Source organism: Budorcas taxicolor, chromosome 9 (assembly GCF_023091745.1).
Source record: "Budorcas taxicolor isolate Tak-1 chromosome 9, Takin1.1, whole genome shotgun sequence".
Classification (NCBI taxonomy): Eukaryota; Metazoa; Chordata; class Mammalia; order Artiodactyla; family Bovidae; genus Budorcas; species Budorcas taxicolor.
In genome coordinates this window covers 31,521,891-31,549,162 of record NC_068918.1, presented here as the reverse complement: position 1 = coordinate 31,549,162, position 27,272 = coordinate 31,521,891, and the positions used below count along the sequence as shown (strand labels likewise).

Genomic DNA, 27,272 nt, shown 5'->3' with positions numbered 1-27,272 from the left:
TCGATGCACTGAGTAAAACAGTCTTATTATTTTATACATACCCTTTTGCAACAAGGCCTCCAAATCTATTTGAACATTTAGGTCATTTTCAGCCTGAACAACTGAATATCAGTATCTCCCACAGTTTTGACAAAACCTTGTTATTTTCACAGGTGATCCATTCTTTTTATTTTTATTTTTTTTAGTCTAAAAGTATACACATATTTACCATTGGCATAAAACAAAAAAAATTCCAACAGAGGCCATTTGTCCTGGGTCACTCATCATAACTCTATAAAATTTCTAATATACTCACTGTTATTTTTTTTCTAGGGGCATTCTTAATATTTTTCTGTTTCTAATAAGAATGCTCTAATCCTAGGTGAGAATCACTGGCTTCACCAAGGAGATCATCATTAGGCTGAAAATGGAAGTTGTCACTTTACTACCAACAGAATGGGAGAGACAGCGGCGCTGGCCATCCATGTTCTGCAAGTGCTAAGGTTACATAGCAGACAGAGGAGTCTGAAATGATGGCAGGAAAGAAGCAGAGCACCTGGGAAACCTGCAACCATTCATAATTTGTCTTGCTGAAAAACCTTGTCTGCCTACAGGAGCGTTTTTTGTTTTCTGGCTATAAAATGTACTTACCCTAACGAATAGAGGCGGCACTGCTTGTTGCGGATTTGATGAACTAAGCCAAACCTGTCATCAAGACAGACCAGCCAGGGCTTCTCTGTAGGGCTGGAGTCAGTAGCCAGGCTGTCTGTGCTCATGTGATCACACGCAATCTGTAAGGATTGGAAATCAATGTGAATAATTTAAAGTACTGGATGATAGATGGCAGGTAGAGACTGACTGCTTGCCCAGTCACTGAAAACCATAATGGGAGAGTTATATCCTTTTTTCCACTGATAACCACGCCCCTCCCCAGGGAATCACAGGACTGCTCTAAAATGTTTGGAGGAATTTCAAATACTAGATTATAGGTAACCTCATGGAGATTAGAGGCAGGTTTGAAGAGAAGTTAAGAACTGCTATGAAAAAAAAAACCTGCTATAGCCTTTTGCACAGAGTATACAGAGGACAAAAAATCAGGAGCAAGGACGGCAGAGAGAAGCCAGGAAAGGCTCTGCAGAGGCGTGTTAGTCTTGGAGGAGGAAGAGATGTTGAATAAGGGGCTGAGACCAAGAAGGGCATTCCAGACGCGGAGAACAGAGCTCCCAAACCACAGAGGTCTGTTAGTCACAGCATTCCTATTAGAAGTTGTGAGATACGACTGAGGGCATGGATCTTAGAGGGACACAAGATTATTTACTCCTTATCTCAGGCAGACAAGGTTAGGCCCACATGTTGCAAAAAGATAGCATGTGTTAATCAAGGTAAACAACTGATCAGAGGGCAAGTGAGAATACTACAAGCCCCGACTAACAAGATAGTACTGTCTGTGATACACTTCCAATAAGCTTCCTCCTTCGGGGATGGGCAAGTGCCCCAGATGGGAAGGAGGCTCTTCTTGATCTAGCCAAACCACCTCTCTTAACTCATCCATCAAAATTAGATAAGAAAACCAAAGGGAACATGTATCTAAGTCAAGCGGAAGGAAGCCAGTTTCTAATTTCAAATGCACATTAAGTAAATATACTTAGCGAGGAATTCTGACTTGTGTTTGAGCCTGGCACAGTATGCACGGCTGAGGCTGTTGGAACCAAAGAAAACAAGTTCTGTGGCCAAGGTATTTATCTTACTGAGCAACAGTGTTTCCCTCTAATCCCTCAAAACTCTCACAGTCATCATGATGCCCCATGAATCATTCAGCGGTTCTTGCTGTCACATCACAGACAACAGACCACTCCAGAGGCAAAGGATGTTTTGAGTTTCATTGCTTTAACTCATTGGAAAACATAATGGTAAATGATTTCTTTCTTAAGAAGGTATTCTAGGCTTGCTAAATTCTTTATTTTCCAAAATGTTACTCTGAAAACAACCTATTATGTGGAGCCAGTGTCTCCCTTACTTTTCCTGTAACCTAGGGCGAGCCTGGCAAAATCATCCTAGCACTATCAATGACTGAGAGAGAGCTTCTTGCTAGAATTCGGACCTTTTATAGGAAAGCTTAAAAAGTGGAATTCTAATATTTATTTCTTCTTTTCTTTTGATGAAACAAAAATTCAAATTTGAAGGCAATACAAATTTCAACATAAAGTTTTATGATCCACCACCTGCCTTGTATGTGCAGACATCCTTGGTGAACTTTATGTACAATGCCAATATATCATTTTCCTTAAAGAAGCAACTGGTGCAGAATAGACTGGGTCAAATAACCTGGGGAGATTCTGGGCCTCACTCAATGAAGTTCTTAGCTTAAATACGTATGTAGGACTTTATTGATGTTACTAGCTTTATTACTTGTATTCTATTTTACAAGATTATTATTTCTTGTACTAATAAATGTGTGACTGAGCCTCCAAAAAAAGTAATGATGATTAGGCAACTTAAAACTACTGACAAAATATATAGTCCTATAAGATCAAAGATTGTAATAGTGTAACTCTAGACAAAACAAGAAGTAAGCATTTCCTAGACCATAATAAACTAGTAAGACACATGGTCCAGAGGTTGATGGCCAAGTCCAGTAATAGCACACTGAGTAGGCTAACAAGAAAATCCTTGACTGACTTGGGAGTAAGCATTCCTAGTACCTTAGGACAAGCTTGCCATGAAATGCCTCCAAAACCTTGGTCAAAATTAAGACCAAAAGGGAAGGGACTGTAAAATAAAGAATGTGATTCTTTACAGTTCTACAAGAATCAAGTTATTTGCCACTGCAGTGACTGACCCACAAAACACCTTGAAAGGATTTCAGAGCAAAAATCAGAATGAGACATTCTGGGCTCTGGAAAAACTGGCAGAATAGGCCTTCAGATAGTTAGATATTTTCAGGGGAAAATGTTTGGATCCAGTTTCCTGCATCTTCCCATACTACGAAAAGCACTATAACCATTACCTAAAATATATGTTTTTCACTATTAATAGTAACTTTCCACCAAGATGCGTGCTTGCAATAGGCACATGCCCTGTTGCCAAAATCATAAATCTACCAACCTCCCCACTCAGAACAATCCTCAGAAGCTGAGAGACCATCTCCAAGCTTATGATTCTCAGTTTGGCTTATAAAATTTTCAATTTCTTTCTCAGACTGACTATTGACTAATTTTTGTCAACATCCTCAACCCAGTTTTTTTCTACTTCTCAATCTGCAATCACTGTTCAAGGGAAAAATAACAATAGAAAATGGAATTGAATCTTCTCCCAACCAACTAGCAGAGAGCACATTTATTAACTGGATCTGTCAACATGTCAATTTGTAGAATTCATTTCCTACTATTCTCCCACAAGTAAATGGAAAGTATGCCACTGCCTCCCACTTCTTGTCCCCACCCACCCATCCAAAGGAGAGGGTGCTAATCTAATAATCAAAACTCAGTGTTCATCAAGCTTGTTCTTACTAGTAGGTATGTTGTGATGCCTTAAAACTTCATTGGCACTCAGTTCCATGCCCAGCCTCCTGCAGTCAGTTAGTTGGACCCAGAGCAGTTTGGTGAGTCCCAAAGGCATGCCTGGATCTCCTAAGCCTGAACCATTTATTCTAAGGTAGCCTCCTGAGGTATCTTTATTAAAGCGGTAAGATGATCCCATTTGCTAGTTTCTTTTTATGTACCCTCCCTGCTGCTGCTGCTAAGTCACTTTAGTCGTGTCCAACTCTGTGGAACCCCAGAGATGGCAGCCCACCAGGCTCCCCTCTCCCTGGGATTCTCCAGGCAAGAACACTGGAGTGGGTTGCCATTTCCTTCTCCAATGCATGAAAGTGAAAAGTGAAAGTGAAGTCGCTCAGTCGTGTCCGACCCTGAGCGACCCCATGGACTGCAGCCCACCAGGCTCCTCCGTCCATGGGATTCTCCAGGCAAGAGTACTGGAGTGGGTTGTCATTGCCTTCTCCGACCCTCCCTGAGAACCTTCAAAAGACAGGGATGTCAACAGCTGCTTGTTCATCATATCCTCCCAATACCATTTAAACCTAACTCTAGCCTCTCTTAATCTTCTAGATTAAGAAGAGGTGGCAAGAATATATAGAAGAATTATACAAGAAAGGTCTTAATGACTCAGATGACCACAAAGTTGCAGTCACTCGCCTAGAGTCAGACATCCTGGAATGTGAAGTCAAGTGGGCCGTAGAAAGCATTACTATGAACAAAGCTAGTGGAGGTGATGAAATTCCAGCTGAGCTATTTTAAATCTTAAATATAATGCTGTTAAAGTGCTGCACTCAATATGCCAGCAAATTTGGAAAACTTAGCAGTGGCCACGGGACTGGAAAAGGTCAGTTTTCATTTCAATCCCAAAGAAGGGCAATACCAAAGACTGTTCAAACTACCATACAATTGTGTTCATTTCACATGCTGGCAAGGTAATGCTCAAAATCCTTCAAGCAAAGCTTCAGCAGTATGTGAACCAAGAACTTCCTACAAACTGAGTTTCGATGAGGCAGAGGAACCAGAAATCAAATTGCCAAAATTTGTTGGATCATGGAGAAAGCAAGAGAGTTTCAGAAAATCATCTACTTCTCTTTCATTGACTACACTAAAGCCTTTGACTGTGTGGATCACAACAAACTGTGGAAAAGTCTTAAAGAGATGGGAATACTAGACCATCGTACCTGTCTCCAGAGAAACCTGTGTGCAGGTCAAGAAGCAACAGAACTGGACACAGAACAACTGACTGGTTCAAAACTGGGAAAGGAGTAAGACAAGCCTGTATATTGTCACTCTGCTTATTTAACTTATATGCAAAGGACATGATGCGAAATGCCAGCCTAGAGGAATCATAAGCTGGAATCAAGAATGCCAAGACAAATATCAACCTCAGATATGCAGATGATACCACTCTAATAACAGGTGAAGAGGAACTAAAGAGCCTCTTGATGAGGGTGAAAGAGTAGAGTGAAAAAGCTGGCTTGAAATTCAACATTCGAAAAACTAAGATCATGGCATCTGGTCCCATCACTTCATGGCAAAATAGAAGGGGAAAAGTGAAAGGAGTGACAGATTTTATTTTCTTGGGCTCCAAATTCACTCCAGATGATAACTGCACCCATGAGATTAAAAGACACGGCTCCTTAGAAGGAAAGCTATTACAAACCTGGATAGTGTATTAAAACACAGAGACATCACTTTGCCAGCAAATGTCCAGATAGTCAAAGCCGTCTTTTTTCCAGTAGTCAGAGTTGGATCATAAAGAAGGCTAAGTGCCGAAGAATTGATGCTTATGAATTGTGGTGCTGGAGAAGACTCTTGAGGATCCCTTGTACAGCAAGGAGAACAAACCGGTCAACACTAAAAGAAATCAATCCTGAATATTCATTGGAAGGACTAATGCTGAAGTTGAAGTTTCAATACCTTGGCCACCTGATGTGAAGAGCCTACTCATTGGAAAAGACCCTGACGCTGGGAAAGAGTGAAGGCAAAAGGAGAAGGGGGCAGCAGGGGATGAGATGATTAGATAGCATCACTGACTCAATGGACACGAATTTAAGTAAACTTTGGGAGGCAGTGAAGGACAGAGGAGCCTGGCAGGCTGCAGGCCAAGAGGTCAAAAAGAGTCAGACACAACTTAGCAACTGAACAATAGCTAGCCTTTCCCACCATATTTCTAAAGGTGTGGCCACCTACATCCTGATAGATGAGGGAGAACTTAAAAATTTTGAGTCCCACTCCATATCTATAAAATCAGAATCCTTGAGTCTTATGCATGTGAACATGCACTTTAATAAACTCTCCCAGGTGATTCTTATGCAGGAGGTCCTGAGAGCTTCCTGGCAGCCTTTTGCAAAGCTCCATAGAAATGTTCCAGATTGGCCTCACCCATGCCTTAGCAAATTAAGGGAAGAGGCTATGCTTGAGCTAGAGCTTTCAACTGAAAACAGCAGCACCTCCAACCTCACCCCTAACAAAGGGCCAGAGAGGTGACGCTACAGTTATCCAGAGGCCCCTCAGGAGCCAGGTAAATATTAATGGTCAAGATTCATGGCACTGAAGCTCAGCTGCTCCTCCTTTATTGCCCTTATGGAGTGGGATTTTTATCCTATTAAAGTTAACACTTTCTTCTTCCACAGACTTCCTCTTGTTCAGATATCCCTGTTGGGAAAACATTCTTTTCCATTCAGTATCTGTTATTGTTCCCCTTTTCTCTCCTAGTGCAAACATATAACACAGAAATTTTTCCACTTTCAGTTCATTTCAGTCACTCAGTCATGTCTGACTCTTCGTGACCCCATGGACCACATCATGCCAGGCCTCCCTGACCATCACCAACTCCCAGAGTTTACTCACACTCATTTCCACTGAGTTGCTGATGCCATCCAACCATCTCATCCTGTCGTCCCCTTTTCCTTCTGCCTTCAATCTTTCCCAGCATCAGGGTCTTTTCAAATGAGTAAGTTCTTTGCATCAGGCAGCCAAAGTATTGGAGTTACAGCTTCAGCATCAGTCCTTCCAATGAATATTCAGGACTGATTTCCTATAGGATTGACTGATTTGATTTCTGTGCAGTCCAACAGACTCTCAAGAGTCTTCTCCAACAACACAGTTCAAAAGCATCCATTCCTTGGCACTCAACCCTCTTTATAGTCCAACTCTCACATCCATACATGACTACTGGGAAAAAAATAGCTTTGACTAGGTGGACCTTTATCAGCAAAGTAATGTCTCTGCTTTTTAATATGCTCTCCAGATTGGTCATTGCTTTTCTTCAAAGAAGCAAACATCTTTTAATTTCATGGCTGCAGTCACCATCTGCAGTGATTTTGGAGCCCCCAAAAATAAAGTCTATCACTGTTTCCATTCTTTCCCCATCTATTTGCCATGAAGTGATGGGACTGGATGTAACCCAGCTTCTTCACTCTCCTCTTTCACTTTCATCAAGAGGCTCTTTAGTTCTTCACTTTCAGGCATAAGGGTGGTGTCATCTGCATATCTAAGGTTATTAATATTTCTCCCAGCAATCTTGATTCCAGCTTGTGCTTCATCCAGCCCAGCATTTCACATGATGTACTCTGCATATAAGTTAAATAAGCAGGGTGACAATATACAGCCTTGATGTACTCCTTTCCCAATTTGGAACCAGTCTGTTGTTCCATGTCTGGTTCTGACTGTTGCATCTTGACCTGCATACAGGTTTCTCAAGAGGCAGGTCAGGTGGTTTGGTATTCCCATCTCTTTCAGAATTTTCCACAGTTTGCTGTGATCCACACAGTCAAAGGCTTTGGCATAGTCAATAAAGCAGAAATAGATGTTTTTCTGGAACTCTCTTGCTTTTTCAATGATCCAGCAGATGTTGGCAATTTTGATCTCTGGTTCCTCTGCCTTTTCTAAAACAAGTTTGAATATCTGGAATTTCATGGTTCACACACTGTTGAAGCCTAGCTTAGAGAATTTTGAGCATTACTGCATTACTTTGCTATCGTGTGAGATGAGTACAATTGTGTGCCAGTTTGAACATTCTTTGTCATTGCCTTTCTTTGGGACTGGAATAAAAACTGACCTTTTCCAGTCCTGTGGCCACTGCTGAGTTTTCCAAATTTGCTGGCATATTGAGTGCAGCACTTTCACAACATCATCCTTTAGGATTTGAAATAGCTCAACTAGAATTTCACCTCCACTAGCTTTGTTCACAGTGATGCTTCCTAAGGCCTATTTGACTTTGGATTCCAGGATATCTGGCTCTAGATGAGTGATCACACCATTGTGGTTATCTGGGTCATTAAGATATTTTTTGTATAGTTCTGTGTATTCTTGCCACCTCTTTTTAATATCTTCTGCTTCTGTTAGGTCCATACCATTTCTGACCTTTATTGTGCCCATCTTTGCATGAAATGCTCCCTTGGTATCTCTAATTTTCTTGAAGAGATCTCTAGTCTTTCCCATTCTATTGTTTTCCTCTATTTCTTTGCATTGATCACTGAGGACGGCTTTCTCATCTCTCCTTGCTATTCTTTGGAACCCTGCATTCAAATGGGAATATTTTTCCTTTTCTCCTTTGCCTTTAGCTTCTTTTCTTTTCTCAGCTATTTGTAAGGCCTCCTCAGACAACCATTTTGCCTTTTTGTGTTTCTTTTTCTTGGGGATAGTCTTGATCACTGCCTCCTGTACAATGTTATGAACTTCCATCCATAGTTCTTCAGGCACCTGTCTATCAGATCTAATCCCTTGAATCTATTTGTCACTTCCACTGTATAATGGTAAGGGATTTGATTTAGGTCATACCTGAATGTTCTAGTGGTTTTCCCTACTTTCTTCAATTTAAGGCTGAATTTTGCAATAAGGAGTTCACAATCTGAGCCACAGTCAGCTCCTGGTCTTGTTTTTGCTGATTGTATAGAGCTTCTCCATCTTTGGCTGCAAAGAATATAATCAATCTGATTTCGGTGTTGACCATCTGGTGGTGTCCATGTGTAGAGCCTTCTCTTGTGTTGTTGGAAGAGGGTGTTTGCTATGACCAGTGCATTCTCTTGGCAAAACTCTGTTAGACTTTGCCCTGCTTCTTTTTGTACTCCAAAGCCAAATTTGCCTGTTACTCCATGTACCTCTTAACTTCCTACTTTTACATTCCAGTCCCCTATGATGAAAGGGACATCTTTTGGGGGTGTTAGTTCTAGAATGGTCTTGTAGGTCTTCATAGAACCATTCAACTTCAGATTCTTCAGCATTACTGGTTGGGGCTTAGACTTGAATTACTGTGATATTGAATGGTTTGCCTTGGAAATGAACAGAGATCATTCTGTCTTTCTTGAGATTGCACCCAGGTACTGCATTTCAGACTCTTTTGTTGACTATGAGGGCTACTGCCTTTCTTCTAAGGGATTCTTGCCCACAGTAGTAGAAATAATGGTCATCTGAATTAAATTTGCACAGTCCAGTCCATTTTAGTTCACTGATTCCTAAAATGTTGATGTTCACTCTTGCCATCTCCTGTTTGGCCAGTTCCAATATACCCTGAATTCATGGATCTAACATTCCAGGTTCCTATGCACTATTGTTCTTTACAGCATTGAACTTTACTTCCATCACCAGTCACATCCACAACTGGGCACTGTTTTTGCTTTCTTTATTTTTTTCCATTTTAACCATTTATTAATCATCTCATTTATAGACATTAGCTTTTGAAAACAACTAGGAGTACTCAGTAAAATTCAGCTCCTAAAAGCTAATTAAATATTGATTTTTTCAAACTTTCTTGTTGAGATTTATGGCCAGGGCTTCAATGAAGTCACTTGCAAGCAAAACCAATGAGGGCGGTAACTCCTAGCTAAGCTCTAATTTAGGTAAATATGGGGGGTTTTTTTTCTCCCTCCAATTCCCCTTGTAATTTTAGCCAAATAAAGAGAATTAAACCTGGACAAAGGAAAACAGATTGCAAGAAAAAAAAAGTGTTTCCTGAAATGCCTTTTAGCTAATTTAACTTGAAGAGATCTAATTTATTTTCCTTTCATTTTGTATCCCAAAAGCCTGAATAGCATTTCTGCCAACTCATAACCAGAATCTGGCAAAAGGAGCCCTTAAATTTTGGGTACGTTGGCAAGAATCACTTCAATAATCAAATTGTATGTTAATGTATACTTTATTTTGAAAGGTAAAATATCAAGGAAAGAGTTGTATTTTTGTTGCTCTTATCCAAATTTGTGTGAGTGTGAATGTGTGTGTATGTGTGTGTAGCAATAAATATAATAGATACTACTTTTTTATTAATAAATATGCAAAATCTGAACCTCCAGAGCAGTAGGTTCTTATGTCATTCTTAGAAACAGTTAGATGGGTAGATGATTAGATAGATAGATAGATAGGCTGACTTTAAAATATACTTAAAAAAAAAAAAACAGCAACTGTTACTTATATTAATTTTGTACTGCAAGCCATGCTTCCTGAAGGCATATGGTTTGGGGGTTGCCATAAAAAGCTGAATCTGGAGCTTTCCTTTAGAACAGAGCACTGGGTTTATGATTTAACCATTTGTTATTCACAGCAGATCATCTGTGCCAGAACTCAGAGATGCAATCACAGCCTTTCACACTAGAAAACAATACCTACTAAAACTGAATTTGATATTCTGCCCACTCTAACCAAATACCATATCCTCTGGTGTTTCATTAAAAAGTGCAGGTCCCCAACCACACCTTTAAGGTCACCACAATGCTCAAGTCCACGAGCACCTTCCCCACCACAGTCTAATATCACACTCTTCCCATGCTCTGTGCTCCTGTTCCCAAGCTCCCTGGGCCTGGGGAAGCTTACCCACCTATCTGTCCACTCTGTTAAAGAACAACAATTCTCTTGCTCCCTAGCTGTTTACCAGTGTGTGTGGGGGGGGGTATTTAATTCAAGTTTGACATCCCAGCCAGTGCCTAACACCGTATCTTCCTCAGAGCAAGTACTCAACAAATGTCTTGAATTGATGAATGAATAAATCAGTGATGAACATATCAAATGCTAAGTTTTGCTGTACAAGCCTGAATATGGATTTGAGGGAAATATATATATATATGTGTGTGTGTATATATATATATATACTGCTGCTGCTGCTAAGTTGCTTCAGTCATGTCCAACTCTGTGCGACCCCATAAATGGCAGCCCACTAGGCTCCTCCGTCCCTGGGATTCTCCAGGCAAGAATACTAGAGTGGGTTGCCATTTCCTTCTCCAATGCGTGAAAGTGAAAGTGAAGTCGCTCAGTCGTGTCCCACTCCTAGGGACCCCATGGACTGCAGCCTACCAGGCTCCTCCGTCCATGGGGTTTTCCAGGCAAGAGTACTAGAGTGGGTTGCCCAGCATAAGAGGATGGAGGTGGAATTTGCTCAAGTAACTACAGAGGTTTTTTTGGTTTATTGTTGTTTTTTGTTTTTTTGTTTGTTTTTTTTTTTTGCTTGCCCATTATGACTCACTACTGCTAACTGAAAATTTTAGGTAATAGGGACTCTAATATTCTGCCCGTTTTGTAGGCTTTCATTGTTGAGATGAGTTCTAAAAGAGGCACAAGCTTCCAACACAGCTGAAAAGCTCTGCACTACAGAGCAAAGGGGAGGGAGCACTGGTTAGTAGGATTCCGATTAAACCAGTTAGTGTCATCTCTGATGAGCTCCCACCTCCTGGGCTAGTGACTCACAAGCACACAAAAGCACAGGACTTTAGCTGGTAAAATGATCTCTGATTACAAAACCATTGTGAGGTCTGGAACTTTATCTAGTGCCTTCTAGAGGATGCAAAGCCTTCTAGTGAGCTTCCACAATGAAATCTCTGTTATTATACTCCTCAAGGTGAATAATAATTCTAAGTCCATTTATCTACCTTCCCAACTAGTTTGTTAGCCACTTGAAGGCAGAGACTATTCCCAAGGCCTACATTTCTGGCACAGAGTAGGTGCTCAGTAATGCTTGCTAAGTTGCTTCAGTCGTGTCCGACTCTGTGCGACCCCAGAGATGGCAGCCCACCAGGCTCCCCCATCCCTGGGATTTTCTAGGCAAGAACACTGGAGTGGGTTGCCATTTCCTTCTCCAATGCATGAAAGTGAAAAATGAAAGTGAAGTCGCTCAGTCGTGTCCGACTCCCTGTGACCCCGTGGACTGCAGCCCACCAGGCTCCTCCGTCCATGGGATTTTTCCAGGCAAGAGTACTGGAGTGGGGTGCCATTGCCTTCTCTGTAGTAATACTTGGTTAATAATAATTCTACACCAGTCTTATGGTAAAAGCTCATGGAGCTGGAAGGGACCTTAGAAATAATTTGATACAATCTCTTCCTTTCCAAGATCAGAACAGTCAGACCAGACAAGCAAAATAAATTGCCCAGGATCACAACATCAGACCACATCACAGGATGCTTTATTTTAAAGAATTTTTCCCTCTCAGTCCATAACTCATGGGAAAACTTGAAGAGGGACTTGAAATGATGCTTTCATGCCTCAAGAGCTTCTTCTAAGTTAATACGCCTTTTATAAGTTACAGAACATTAACCTGAATTACATGTAAGGTGGAATTTCAAGGCTTTCACATGGTCAATTTTTGTGTGGGGGGAGGTGGGGCAGGGGGTTAAGCCCACCATTCTCAAGTTCAACTCATACTTTTAACACATTTCTCTGGGGCTTTTAAGGGCTTCTTAAAGTCACAGTTAAGAGGTCTAGTTTCTTATTCTTTATGTAAAACCAAACTATAAAATTAAAACTTCAGTATTTTAATTAAGTCAGTGTAAGTCCTAAGTCCACCAAATTAATTTGCAGCAGCAAAATAAGATGAAATTATGTAAAGCACAGGGACTGATTTATCATCCCATTACTCATGATGAATTCAACAAGCTTTTACTTCCACGTCTAGGTGACAAGTATTGAAATCTCTAGTTGTCTGACTGCATCATATGAGAAATGAAGTTTTTTTTTACCCCTAAATTAGCCTTCTAAAATTCCAGAAATATATGTTCCTCCATGGATGAAAAATGGGCTTGGCCGCCAGTGAGGTTGGGCAGAGAGAGTGGGATGTCAAAAGCCAGTGGACTGAAGGGAGATCAAAAGGCCCGGGGACCCCTCCGTACCACACCAGCTCCACAGTGCGGCTTCCAGGGCTGCAGCTTCACAGGCAGTCTGAGTTCTTAATTTACTAGCACTCTCAGTCCAGGGCGAAGCTTCCCTCAGGCCTTGATTTCCTTTTCCATCTCTCTTTCCTCAGGATCAGGCTACTGGAGAATGGAACCTCCTGATTAATGTGTCAAGAGCCATAGACTCTCCTTAATGAAGGGTCTCTGCCCGCTCGGGGCACCAGGCAGGAGCTGCCACAATGTGTTAAGTCACTGATGAAGGCAGTGCTCAGTAATGATTTAAAGGGCCCAGGAACAGAGAGCCTTCGGATTCATTTGCTCCTCTTCTCACTGCCTGCGAAGTCTCCTTGGCTCTCTGGCCTAACGCGACTCTGTCTGCCAACCTTCTGTGGCAGAAAAGTGAAAAGGCAGATTTCTCCAAATTGGGACTTGAATCTCCAGATGATGGTTTTGGTTTGTGACACACTGGACTGCCTACTCAAGGGCAAGAATCTGTCACTTCAAATGGTTTCCCAAAGCAATTTTCTAAAGTGGATCTTTAAAACACATTGCAGTGAATCATTAAAACATCTCGGGGTGATGAAACTCCTGGAAGGGATAAGATGCCAAAGCAGACGGAAGGCACCTATTATCTGCCTTTAGGTGAGCAGATATATTTAAGCAGTAAGGCCTCAGAAACTGTCCCTATCAAGCATCTATCAGGAGGCACTGAGAAATTCCCAGACCCTTATTGACAAATCCTTTAAAAGGGGCAACTGGCATCTTTTACAGTTTCCAAACCCACTTGTGCTTGAAACACAACCTGAATGGTGCTGATGTATCTCAGGAACCTCAAGGCTTCTTCATCCAGGGAGCGAGCAGGGCCTGCCCAAGGCTGGAGGTCTATTTGCCACCGGGGACCCTGCAAAGAGAAAACATAGGTTAGTGTGAAAAGGATCAGGAGGTTAGGGTGGGGGCGGGAAGGGTGCAGAGTATTAGGAAGGTAAGACTGTTTGCAGCCTGCAAAACAGACACGGCCACTCTTGAGCAGCAGAGAGGTGGTTTGGGGCTGCTTTCATGAAGGCCACATCAGTCACAGGGAGACAAATGAGGCCTGAGAAAGCCCAGCTACCAGCTTAACCAGGAGACTGCAAAAGCCAGATGGGATGTCTGTCTCGAGCTTCTGATCAAAGGCAAACTCCACTTGACCCCATCAGGCTCTCTCAATTGCAGCTTGGTATTACCCGGAGCTTCTCCCCATTGTGGAAAAAGCCTCCATGGTCTATAGGTTACAGCTTCAGAAATAGGTGCCTCCTAAGGGCCTGTTCTGTGTTCATGACACCATAATACCTGAATCCTCAGGGTGCTTGGGTACCTCCTGCTCCTAGCAGAGGGAAATGCGGGGGAGGAGAAGGGGCACCACTGGGTATTCCAGACTTCAGTGCCCTTGCACCCATGCACCTGCCAACAGACCTTGGAGCTTGCACCACCAGGGCTGGGAATGGTGGCCTTCTAGCACTGCAAGACAACCTCCAACTTTCAGCAGAAGATGCAAGGAGCCCCCAGGAGCAGAGTGATCAGAACCCTAAGCCTCCTTTTGTGGCGAGGGTAGAGTAGATGAAGGGTTAGAGCAAAGTAGTGGTGATCTAGAAGAATCAAAACTGGCAATACCTCCAGTCAAAAGGAAGCTCTAGTCATGAAATCCTTTCTAGAGCTCAAGTTCCCCACCTATAGTGGTCACCACCGGAAACCTCCAGGAGACTCACTGCGATCCCAAGGGCAGAGTACGGTGTAGGATGGGGAAGGGCAGGGGCCTGGGCAAGGAGAAGCCGCAGCAGATGGCAGGTTGAACATCTCATGTGAGGAAAGACTTTGGGAGTCTTGTCACAGAGCTTCCTGCAAAGTGGTTAGGATGGGCTCCCAGACCCCACTTTATGGTGAGGAAGGGGGCAGGGGAGGGTTCTGGGGATCATTCATGTACACAGCCCTCCCCTGCCCCCTTCCTCACCATAAAGTGGGGTTCAGGAGCCCATCTTAACCACTTTGCAGGAAGGGTTCTGGGGACAAAACAAGGATCATGTACACACATTGTTCTCCAGTCAGATGTTGCAATGGTCTGAATGTGTGTCCCCCCCACCAAAATTCCTGTGTTGAAATCCTAATGCCCAATGTGATGATACTAGGAGGTGGGACTCTGGGAGGTGCTTACATCGTGAGGGTGGGGCCTTCAGGAATAGGGTTAGTGCACTAGCTCCCTGGGCCCTACCACCATGTGAGGACAGAGCAGGAAGGCGGCCATCTGCAGCCTCAGAGAGGACCTTCACCAGGATCCAGCCACGCTGGCACACTAATCTTAAACATCCAGCCTCCAGAACAGTGAGCAAGAAATTTCTGTTGCTTACAAGCCACCCAGTCTGTAGTATTTTGTGACGGCAGCCAGAGGACACTAAGACAGGTATTATGGCAAGAACTGTCTGTCACCCAAAAAGAAACATCTGAACAGACTAGTACTGGGGCACTTTCCGTTCAGTTCACTTCAGCCGCTCAGTCATGTCCAATTCTTTGCGACCCCATGGACTGCAGTACATCAGGCTTCCCTCTCCATCACCAGCTCCCAGAGCTTGCTCAAACAGATTCATTTCCATCGTGTCAGTGATGTCATCCAACCATCTCATCCTCTGTCATCCCCTTCTCCTCCTGCCTTCAATCTTTCCAGAATCAGGGTCTTTTCCAATGAGTCAGTTCTTCCCACCAGGTGGCCAAAATATTGGAGTTTCAGCTTCAGCATCAGTCTTTCCAGTGAATATTCAGGACTGATTTCCTTTAGGATGGACTGGTCGGATCTTCTTGCAGTCCAATGGACTCTCAAGAGTCTTCTCCAACAACACAGTTCAAAAGCATCAATTCTTCAGTGCTCAGCTTTCTTTATAGTCCAACTCTCACATCCATACATGACCACTGGAAAAAGCACAGCCTTGACTAGACAGACGTTTGTTGGTAAAGAAATGTCTCTGATTTTAAATATGCTATCTAGGTTGGTCATAGCTTTTCTTCCAAGGAGCAATTGTCTTTTAATTTCATGGCTGCAGTCACCATCTGCAATGATTTTGGAGCCCAGAAAAATAAAGACTGTCACTGTTTCCATTGTTTCCCCATCTACTTTCCATGAAGTGATGGGACCGAATGCCATAATCTTAGTTTTCTGAATGTTGAGTTTTAAACCAACTTTTTCACTCTCTTCTCTCACTTTCATCAAGAGGCTTTTTAGTTCTTCTTTGCTTTCTGCCATAAGTTTGGTATCATCTGCGTATCTGAGATTATTGATATTTCTCCCAGCAATCTTGATTCCAGCTTGTGCTTCATCCAGCCCAGCATTTCACATGATGTACTCTGCATATAAGTTAAATAAGCAGGGTGACAATATACAGCCTTGACGTACTCCTTTCCCAATTTGGAACCAGACCGTTGTTCCATGTCCAGTTCTAACTATTGCTTCTTGACCTGCATATAGATTTCTCAGGCAGCAGGTCAGGTGGTCTGGTATTCCCATTACTTGAAGAATTTTCCACAGTTTGTTGTGATCCACACAGTCAAAGGCTTTGGCATAGTCAATAAAGCAGAAGTAGATGTTTTTCTGGAATTTTCTTGCTTTTTCAAAGATCCAGTAGATGTTGGCAATTTGATCTCTGGTTCCTCTGTCTTTTCTAAATCCAGCTTGAACCTCTGGAAGTTCACAGTTCATGTACTGTTGAAGCCTGGCTTGGAGAATGTTGAGCGCTACTTTGCTAGTGTGTGAGATGAGTCAATTGTGCGGTAGTTTGTACATTCTTTGGCATTGCCTTGGAAACGGGGCACTTTAGTACATATATATTTTTTGCCCCTAAATGGGGTGGCCTAGGTGACTTGGGGTTAAACAGAAAGCAAGAAGAATGAAGGGCAAGCTGATTAGTCAGTGTCAAGCCAAGTGTGTGGGCTTGGGGAAGCACAGTACACTCTGGCATGTGGGTCTGAGATAAACGCAGACACTATGTAAGTGATAAAGCATTGTTCCAGGTTAGGCATTATAAGACTCATATCACTGTACCAAGTCCTGAGAGTCTACAGTCTCAGCAGCCAGACAGACAGTGGCAGAGCACCCTGCAGTCCTCTGGACTGAAAGAACCCTCACCGATCACCCACAGGCTGTCTCTTCCTCAGGGATCCTCAGCGCAGGGCCAGTTTCATAGGCACACAAGTTGTACATTCTTAGATGGGCTTGTGTTTTGTCTCAGTGCTGACACTGTCTTGAAACTCTTAATTTTTAAAAAGAGGCTCAACATTTTTATTCTGTGCTGAGCCCTGCAAATTATATAGCCAGTCTGCCCTGAGGGGCACCTTTTCTTAGGAAATAGGCTTTTCATATAGCTGTTCTTGTTTATGAAGGCTGAGGAAGCAGAGACTCCAGCCAGAGAGAGTCTGAGAACATTAAGTCATAAATCTTCCCAGTAATGACTCCCACCCCCCTATTTCTTTTCTCTGTCTCTAAATTAGCTGTTGATTACCACTCGGTCAAACAATATTTATTGAGCATCAGCTACTCTGTGCCAGGCACTAGTTGACACCCATTTGAATAAAACCCGGAACTTCCTGAGAGGCACTCACAGTCTGGTGGGGGAGACAGATATATACAAAATAAGCTTGATAGAGAAATGCTGAAACATTAGAGAAAGCCATCCTTTCCGTGAAATTATTAATTATGAAATCATAAATTACAGACACGTTTACGTACAAATGCCTCTTAGCTTGGCTTGGTTACACTCCTTTTGCATCTAATGACAAAGAATGATTTTCCACGTTGCTGCTGCTGTCAGCACAGCAACACAAAGCTGCCTGCAAGTTTGTCCAGGCCTCGGGTTTCAAACTCCCAACATCAGTCTCATGGGATCCTGACAAGTACCCCAGTGCCTGACCCAGGAGCCTTTTGATGAAAACATCAAAGTTTTCACGTTATGGTTTTCCTCTAAATCAGGGGTCTGTAAATTTTTTCTAGAAGAGGTCAAACAGCAAATATTTTAGTCTTTGCAGGCCATACAGTTTCTGCTGCAATTCCTCATCGCCTGTTGTAGCTCAAAAGCAGCCAAAGACAGTAAGTAAACAAATGGTCAGGACTGTGCTCCAATAAAACTCCATTTACAAAAACAGCTGGCAGGCTGGATTTGGCCTGCAAGGCTGGAGCTTGCTGACCCCTGCTCTATCTGACCCTGATTTGGTTGTAGACCATCCTAGAAGAGAGTGTTTACTTGAAATAATGCAAGAGACACAGATTATGATATCTAGGTTACAAAGAACTTTGTCATCTGGGTGAGTTGGGAAATGTCGGTCAGGTCTCAGCAGGATACGATGGGAAGAATTTAGTAGAGAGACTATCTACAAAGGTGCAGGCAGAGTTTCAGTTCAGTTTAGTCGCTCAGTCGTGTCCAACTCTTTGCGACCCCATGGACTGCAGCACGCCAGGCCTCCCTGTCCATCACCAACTCCCAGAGTTTACTCAAACTCATGTCCATTGAGTCGGTGATGCCATCCAACCATCTCATCCTCTGTCTTCCCCTTCTCCTCCTGCCCTCAATCTTTCCCAGCATCAGGGTCTTTTCCAATGAGTCAGCTCTTCACATGAGGTGGCCAAAGTACTGGAGTTTCAGCTTCAACATCAGTCTTTCCAATGAATATTCAGGACTGATCTCCTTTAGGATGGACTGGTTGGATCTCCTTGCAGTCCAAGGGACTCTCAAGAGTCTTCTCCAACACCACAGTTCAAAGCATCAATTCTTTGGTGCTCAGTTTTCTTTATAGTCCAACTCTCACATCCATACATGACTACTGGAAAAACTATAGCCTTGACTCAACGGACCTTTGTTGGCAAAGTAGTGTCTCTACTTTTTAATATGCTGTCTAGGTTGGTCATAACTTTTCTTTTAAGGAGTAAGCATCTTTTTATTTCATGGCTGGAGTCACCATCTGCAGTGATTTTGGAGCCCCCCAAAATAAAGTCTGTCACTCTTTCCACTGTTTCTCCATCTATTTGGCATGAAGTGATGGGACCGGATACCATGATCTTTGTTTTCTGAATGTTGAGCTTTAAGCCAACTTTTTCACTCTTCTCTTTCACTTTCATCAAGAGGCTCTTTAGTTCTTCTTCACTTTCTGCCATAGGGTGGTGTCATCTGCATATCTGAGATTATTAATATTTCTCCCAGCAATCTTGATTCCAGCTTTGCTTCGTCCAGCCCAGCATTTCTCATGAAGAAAGAGTTTAGGAAATCAATAAGGAGTAATGCAATACCTGTGGCTGGTAGCACCAGGGAGCCCTTCCAAATACTGAGCAGGAAGGAGCAGGGAAGGGGAGGGGATTTGTGGAACCCAAAGAGGGAAACTGTATGGAGAAGGTGTTTAACAGAAATACAGCCAACCCTATCACATACAGGCCTATGAAAGTACATACTCACCCTAACTGTCAAATGAAAGGAGAAGCTAAAGAAGCGGGAGGCTGTGGTTGGTCCACAGGTCAGCCTACTGGGGCATGGAGTAGGGGATCAAGATGGAGAGTGGACCTGGAAAGGTAAGTGAAAGGTCTCCCGCACAGCATCCTTTGGAAAGAGGCATTGAGACTTGACCAGGGAATCATTCACTCCTTCAGTGGTCATTTGTGCCTTGTGCCAGGATCTGGGTTACAATTTAATATAGGACACAGCTGTGTAAACCAATAAATGCAACACAGTTCCGCAAGAGCTCTGACTGAAATCTCTATAGGCACAATGGTGTTACAAGAGAGATGAAGGATCCAAGTGCCAATCCAAAACAAATGCCAGAAAATACAAATATAGATCATGGGAAGCAGTCTCCAATGTGAGCCCAAAATTCTCATTAAAGAGACACTTTAAACACAACCTGGGCTAACACACTTAACCTGGGCTAACACACAAAGGTAACATTCTGGATCAATAATAGTGAATCTATGGGGGGGAGTGACTCAATATGATAAAACTATACAATTATCTTAAGAATACACAAGCTATATCCATCTTGCTATCTGATAATTCTCAGTTCCACTGAGTGTTGACCATGGCAAAGCTAAACGCGAGAGCTGGAACAGTGAATAAGTTGAGGGGTCTCAGGTGGGGATATAACAGAAATATACAGCAGATAGATGCCCTCAAAAGTGCTCTGGCTTAACGCTTTGGTTGAGCTGTTTAAAAAACATTTCACATAAAGTAATATTCTCATTGGAATCAGCCTGACAGCAATTTGTGATTATTTCCCCAAGGAAATCACTAGCTTTTATCATCTCTTTCAATTATCATTTGTCTTAATTCTCCAGTGCACACATCAATATTTGTCCGTCAGAAATCCCACAAACAAAGAAAACAACAACAACAAAGAAATCCCACAAACAGAATTCTTGGAGCACCTTAAAACACTGTTTAATACAACAAGGCAAAAAAAAAATTTTTTTTCTTTTAAAAAGAAACAATTCCCCAAACAACTCCCTAAATGCCAAAGTACACTGTTATCCATGTGCTCCAAATATCAAGTGACCAGACAGGGCTACCCCCATCACCCCCAGTGGGTGGGAAGGTAGATGCCTGGTCCCCTCTGTTGCCTCCACTTCCTCTTCAGATCAGTAATGGAGCAGCTTAAGCAGAAGGTGGTGGAGGTATTGTCACTTGGGATTGGGGCAGATCCATCTGTCCCCAACAGGCTTGAGCTGAAGTGTCAAATGGAGCCTACACAATGTGTTGCCGCAGAGAAGTGGTCAGGCTCCTGAGCCTTTGCAAGGGTGGAGCCAGGGGGTTGCTCAATTCCTCTGCAATCCGTGGTCCTGCCCCATACATAAACCACGAGGCCACTCATACAAAGGAGCACCTCCTTCAACAGAGATAAGCATCCCAGGAAAGGCAGGGACCCAGATTTCTGAGGAAACGAAGCAGCCCCCACCCACTTTTGTCTGCAAAGGATTTATCTGGCTCTTCCTCCAGGAAACATGCATTGCAAAGTGAACTGGCTTCTTCTAACGAGGGGAAATGGTCTGATTATATAGAAAAAATTTCCAAAAAATTAACATTAAGCTAAGGATTCTATGCACAGCTAACTCATGTTGTTTGGGGGCTATTTTGCAGACATCTGAGAGTCTCTTCCCAAAGGGTAAAAAGCGACTGCTGAGTCAGCCCAAGTCGGTGCACAGAGATAATGGATCTGGCTCTAAAACTGCAACAAGCACAACCGTGAGGCTTTCACATATTTTTATAATTTATGACTTCAGCATCAAATTTGTTTCTGGAAAAAGGAAAATGATTCTTTCAAGCCAAAGAAACTGAATTCCAAGGTTTCACTATTAAAAGATAATGCAAAAAATAAAGCAATCTTTTAAAATACTCTTTTGCCTACCAGCCTACACATATGCACATAATAGAAATATATTAATTCAAGACCATAAGCCCCAAGCAAAACTGGTTGCATTAAAATATATATATATACATATAAAAGCAAACCCACCCACCACCTGAAAAGAGAATCATCGATTCTGTCTTGTGCAAAAGCTTTCTTTGCCTTGAAATTTGGCATAACAGCTTCCTTCTTCACAAGCCATTTCTCCCACACCCATGAATGACCTCATGTAGGCCACACAGAAATCGTCAAACTAGCAACAGTGCCACCACCAGCTGTACAAGCAAGTTTTAGACAAGCATACATATATATTGTTACTTTCTTTTGAAATAAAAACCAAAGAAAGAGTCTAATGGTCCATTCCTCTGTGTCTCAATGCTACAGCTCTTTGGGGATGACATTGTATGATAAGTTTCTTTATTGTGACTGGTAATTGGTAGTGTCTGGGGTATTTTTGCCAAGTTTCGGTACTCTCAAATTCACATTCCCCACAGCTAGTAAGCTCTTGAAAGGTTTTAGAAACAGCAATTTTCTGTTGTAAGAGATAGCTAACAATTGATTTTCTGCATTATGGTTGTGCCTGTGGAAAAGAACAAGGTTGTGAGTCCTTGACTCAAACTAAACAATACGCTGAGAGTGTGCAACGAGTTAATGTTGGAACGCCTAAGCTTTCTGGAAAAAAAACAAACTCAAAACAAGCAAAATCTATTTATTTAGCAATTTTGTGCTAATTAAGAGCATCTGTTGGCGGGCAGGAAACAAAGATTGAAGGAAATTGTTTCTTTTTAGAAGGAGAAGGGGAGTTGGGAAAGTTGTTGGGGGAGGGGGAGGCACAGAATGGGACCTGGGCAAAGCAGCCATCCAGACACAACGGGGAGCGTGTGAGCACCAGCCACCGCCTTTCTGGGACGCCCTGGGATAATCATAGCTTCTAGGACTTCACTCAAGTGTGATCCTCAGAGTCTCTGGGTGGCAGCTCACATGTCCCTCCCCCCAGCTTCATGTAACTGATCTTTCTCTCAGAATGGGTCCTGCTTCAGAAAGAGTAAGGGTCAGTTACACACATTTAAAATTCAGGTTCCCCATGCAAAAATTTTGTTACAAAAAAAATGTTTCAGTTCTGGATAACATGGGTAAGCACACCCCCACCCTGTGTCTGGCAGTGAATACAGCAATAAAACCTGGACAGAATGCACTAAAGCAGCTATTTGAGAAATCTGAAAAGTAAATACTGGCAGGGGCTGAGAAAGAAGACCAGAATTCAAAGTGCCAGGAAGCAGCAGTAAGGGCACCACTGTTTTTCTTCTGGCATCCCCCTCGTGTCCCCACTCAAGGTGGTCTCACACTGGAGGTAGACATCTGCACAGACCAAGAGCTCCAGAGAAGCCCTCTAGCTCAGGCTCAAGGGGGCAAGGGTCTCCTAATGCTCAGAGAAAGTAGGAGGACTCCCTATTTCCCCCTCTTCTTGTATTTCCTTTCCTCCTTTCTAGCACCCCAACTCCCAGGCAATCCCAGTGTGGTGGAAGCCACAGAGGAGTCTGCAAGCAACTAAAACTCTTAGGAAAGGGAAATATCTTCTCTGATCTGAGGCTGTGGCCCCAAATGGGCAGGGGAAAAACCTCGTTGAGTATTTTCTCTCTTCTCCAACAGCTTGACTTTGGACTTGCACAGAGTCACAGGAAGGGCATTGTAACTAAACTCTAACCTTTCTAGCCAGAGGTTCAGAAACACAGGAAACTAGATAATGCAGTCAGCCCTCAATATCAATATCAGCCCTGATAGCTCAATTGGTAAAGAATCCACCTGCAATGCAGGAGACCCTGGTTCGATTCCTGGATTGGAAAGATCTGCTGAAAAAGATGGAGAAGGCAATGGCAACCCACTCCAGTACTCTTGCCTGGAAAATCCCATGGATGGAGGAGCCTGGTAGGCTGCCGTCTATGGGGTCACACAGAGTCGGACACAACTGTTGTGACTTAGCAGCAGCAGCAGCAGCTGGAGAAGATAGACTGCCGACTCCAGTATTCTTGGGCTTCCCTTGTGACTCAGCTGGTAAAGAACTTGCCTGCAATATGGGAGACCTGGGGTCAATCCCTGGGTTGGGAAGATCCTCTGGAGAAGGGAAGGGTACCCACTCTAGTATTCTGGCCTGGAGAATTCCATGGACCCTATAGTCCATGGGGTCACAAAGAGTTGGATACGACTGAGTTACTTTCACTTTCACTTCAGTATCTGTGGATACAGAATCCTGGGGATACCGGGGGCCAAAGGTAATACACCACTGTATGAGGCGTGAGCATCCACAGATTTTGGTTTATCTGAAGGCGTGCTAGAACCAATCCCCTCCCCCATCCCCAGACTCCTAGATATGTGCATGCACGTGTGCACCTGTTAGCATATCAAAGACTCGGAGAACCAGGCTAACAGACAGACCTCCACCAGGTCCGAGTCTGGCCACTGGGTGTAATGCATGTGGGACAGATCCGAAGAACACTGCAAAATTTTTAAAACAGAATGACAACTGATAGTGAAATCTTAATTCATAAAAGGCTGACTGGAACTTGAGACCTGAACCTAACCAGCTCAACTACCTGGAAAAACAAATATTGATATGTGGACATTATCTATAGTATTTAAACATAACTCAGAGACTCAGGAGGAGAAGGGAACAACAGAAGACAAGACGGGTGGATGGCATCATCAACTCAATGGACATGAGTTTGAGCAAACTCTGGGAGATGGTAAAAGACAGGGAAGCCTGGCAGGCTGTAGTCCATGGGGTCGCAAAGAGCTGGACATGACTGAGCAACTGAACAACAACAGAAGCCTCCATGATATTGTACACACGAAAGGATATAACTCAAAACTACTCAGCATATGAAGAATCAGGAAAATCCCAATTGGTGCGGAGAAAAAAAATCGACAATTGCCAATGGCATGACACAGATCCTGGAATTATTTCACAAAAACTGAAAAGCAACTATTACAGAAACACTCCAAGAAGTAAGAGGAGTGTACATTCTTGAAACCAATGGAAAGACAGAAAGTCTCAGCAAAGAAACAGGATATATAAAGAGCCAAAAGGACATTTTAGACCTGAAAAATACAATAACCAAAATAAAAATCTCAGTGGATGGACTCAATAGCAGAAAGAATATATCACAAGAAAGAGTCAGTGAACTTGAACACAGATAAATAGACAGTATCCAATCTGAACAACAAAGAGAAAAATGATTAGAAAAAGAAATGGAAAGAACCTCAGGGACCAGTGGGACAATATCAAGAGGTCTAACACTCAGTTATTGGGATCCCAAAGGAGGAAGAGAAAGAATGCGGTACAGAAACAAATATTGGCTAAAAGATTCCCAAATCTGACAACAGATATAAACCTAAAGATTCAAGCAGCTCAGCAAACCCCTATCAGAAAGGCACAAGGAAATCCACGCCCATACCCATCATAATCAAACTGCTGAAAGTGAAAGACAGCAACAACAAAGAGCTGAGTCTCTTTTATCTTCATAGTGGGCCAGGGTCTTAATAGCTAAATGGAAAAGGCAGAGCCAGCCCAGCTCATAAAGGGCTTCTTACCCTGAGGCCCCTCCCCATCCAGGCCCAGTCCCACCTCCCCAAGTCCATCTGCTAAATATCTCTGGCAGCAGACAGCACACATACTGAAACCCAAATCCAGAGCACATTCTGAATCCTTTCCCCATCAATCTGCCGCCTCTGCAACATTACACAGAGTGTAGGCTGGGAAGCAAGGGAACCAGAAATGAAATCAACTCTGACAAGAAAAAAATGCACTATCATTCAAGCAGGCCCTGATAACTTTTAGGAAGAAATTTTTCTAAATAAAATAAAAGGACAAGAAGGAATAAATTCTCAGTTCTAGATTTATTCTCCAAGTTATCTTGGTAAGTTGGAAAGAAATGCCAAGTTTGAGGTGGGTTTCGTTTTCAAACTGACATCTTTAAATTCACTATGTTTTCTGTGTGTGGCAAAATAGCTCACGTCTGGGTGAGACTGATACACAGAAAGGGGTAGTGAAGAGAATAAAACATATAATGTATTTTCGGTTTTTATCATAGGACAATAGAAAGAGAAGCCGAACTCCTGGAGCAGATTCAGTGAAATGCAGAGGCTTTTATTTGTTTTCATGATAGAGAAACTATATAACATCTGCATACACCGTAGGTACTCAAACATCAATCATGGATCTTACCAGGGTTACGTATCAACCATGTAAAGGAAGGAAGAGTTTCATCTGTCTTACAAAGGTAAAAGCATAGAAGACTGTTTGTCTAAGAAAGCAAATAGGAATGTGGAAACAGCATCTATCACATTTTTAAGAATTCTCTCTCCCTCCCTTGTATGTATGCACACGCACGCGCGTGCACACACACACACACACACACACACACACACACTGTATTAAAAACATGTTTCCTACACCTCTTGAGATTCAAAGTCCTAGAAGCTTAACATGATCTGAATCAACATCAATCTGTTATGAGGTCATGGATTTACTTCAGTTTGAAAACTCCAGCCAGTTAATATCCCCCAAGAGTTACCAGTTTCAAAAATATTAGCATCTCAGGATGGAAGGTCCCTATAAACCCATTTCAAGGATCCTCGGATCCTGAGTAGCTGCCAAAGCCAAAGGAGATGCAGCGTTAGCAGAGGGTGGGGAGGAGAATGGAGAAGGGAAACTAGAAAGGGGGGCATGAGAGGAAAAAGGGCTCTCCCCTCACACCTGCACAGCACATCTCCATACTCCCCACACATTTACCTAGGTCCCAGGGTTGTCCATAAAGGGGTACCCAGGACTCTTCAGCAGCTCTCAGCCCACATGAGTCCTCAACCTCATGCCAAACCACAAGTCTCCCCACAGGTTCCCTCAGTCTGATCCTGCCGCTGGCAGTCACGGACAAGCAGATGCCCTCTTAGCCTCTCAGCCTTGGAGCCTCTTACAAGGTTCTGTGGCACAATGTTGAGCAGGAAGCCTGTCAGTGGTAAAGCTCAGTGCTGCTGAGCAGTTTCACAGGGAAAGTGTTTGAGTTCCAGAGCCTAAACAAGACATGAATCTTATTACTACAAAGAATTAAAATGTGTCACCCAGCATCACCAAGTGCATTGGGGTGGGATGCATGGCAAAGAGAATGCATCCCAGAGGCCACATCTGAGGTGCAGAGCTGCAGCATCCGGTCGCCACCCTGCAGGCTGATGCGGGGAAGAGCAGCTGCACGTGGCACAACACATGGATGGGACACAAGCCGTCCCTGAAAGCCAACCAGGGACGCTGGATGATGCTTGGGTATCATCCAGTCTGCTTCGGAAAAGGATGGAGCAAGCAAGACAAGGTGCTCTACCATGAGGAGGACAGCCAGGGTGAACGTGAGCGAAAAAGAAAGTGGGTTCAGGACACGAGAAAAATCACACACCACGGTCCAAGGGTATCATCAGCTTCCTGATGAGGCTGTCACAGCCCACTGTATATAAGCCATTGGTTGCACACAGCAGATGTATGTGTGTTTGTACGTGTGTATGTATGCATATATGCATTTCTCAGTTTTAAGTGTACGTTCATTCACTGTTAACTAACTTGTCGTCTTCGTATTGTCTGTGTCGCACATTGTCCATATTGCCAATCTCTGGCCTTGGTCTTTTTGATTATGATATAGTATCTGGTAGCCTGAGTGAATCCTGCTGGCAATTAGAGATAAGACTCTGGTTCTGGGACATTCCTCACATGATTCTATATTTATAGAACATTTTTCTGTCTGAGTGCACTGTAAGTTATAGTGCCTGACAAGTAGAACCAGCCCAATAAATGTTTCTTTTTCATCTGTGGAAGGCTGCCAGCAGTATAAAACAAGGCAGAGAGAGAGCTGGCTGGACAACTCTGGAACCAAAAGCACTTTAAGCTTCAAACCTAAATGGAGGGAAAGATCTACAGTCTTTACCATTAAGTGGCCCTTTTCGGGAACATGAAGAATTGCTGAAGGAAGCAGACCTCTTCAGAGGTCAGTTATTGCCGGGTCTGTGACTCTGAACTGAGAATTCTTTGGCGAACAAGAGTGGGACTCTCCAAGATTAGAAGCGAAACTGCAAAAGTGTTATCTGACCTCAGCCCTGTCCCCTTTCCCCATATCAGACTGAATAACAAGACTAAAGGGGCAAATTGTGTAAATAAATACAGCCAATCTAAGCTGATGAGAAATTCTGACTGTATTTCTCAAATGTACAGGAAAGGAGGACTAA

The 27,272-nt window shown here is 43.1% G+C and overlaps 1 protein-coding gene across 1 annotated transcript in view; it reads right to left on the bottom strand.

Annotated features, from left to right (window-relative positions):
• METTL24 (methyltransferase like 24) overlaps positions 1–27,272 on the bottom strand; it is a 124,033-nt gene that overhangs the window by 72,667 nt on the left and 24,094 nt on the right. The window contains exons 2-3 of the mRNA XM_052645709.1: positions 13,414–13,512; positions 631–770 (exon numbers count right to left, since the gene is read on the bottom strand). Of these exons, the coding sequence (XP_052501669.1) occupies positions 631–770; positions 13,414–13,512 (239 nt within the window). The remainder of the gene's footprint in view (positions 1–630; positions 771–13,413; positions 13,513–27,272) is intronic.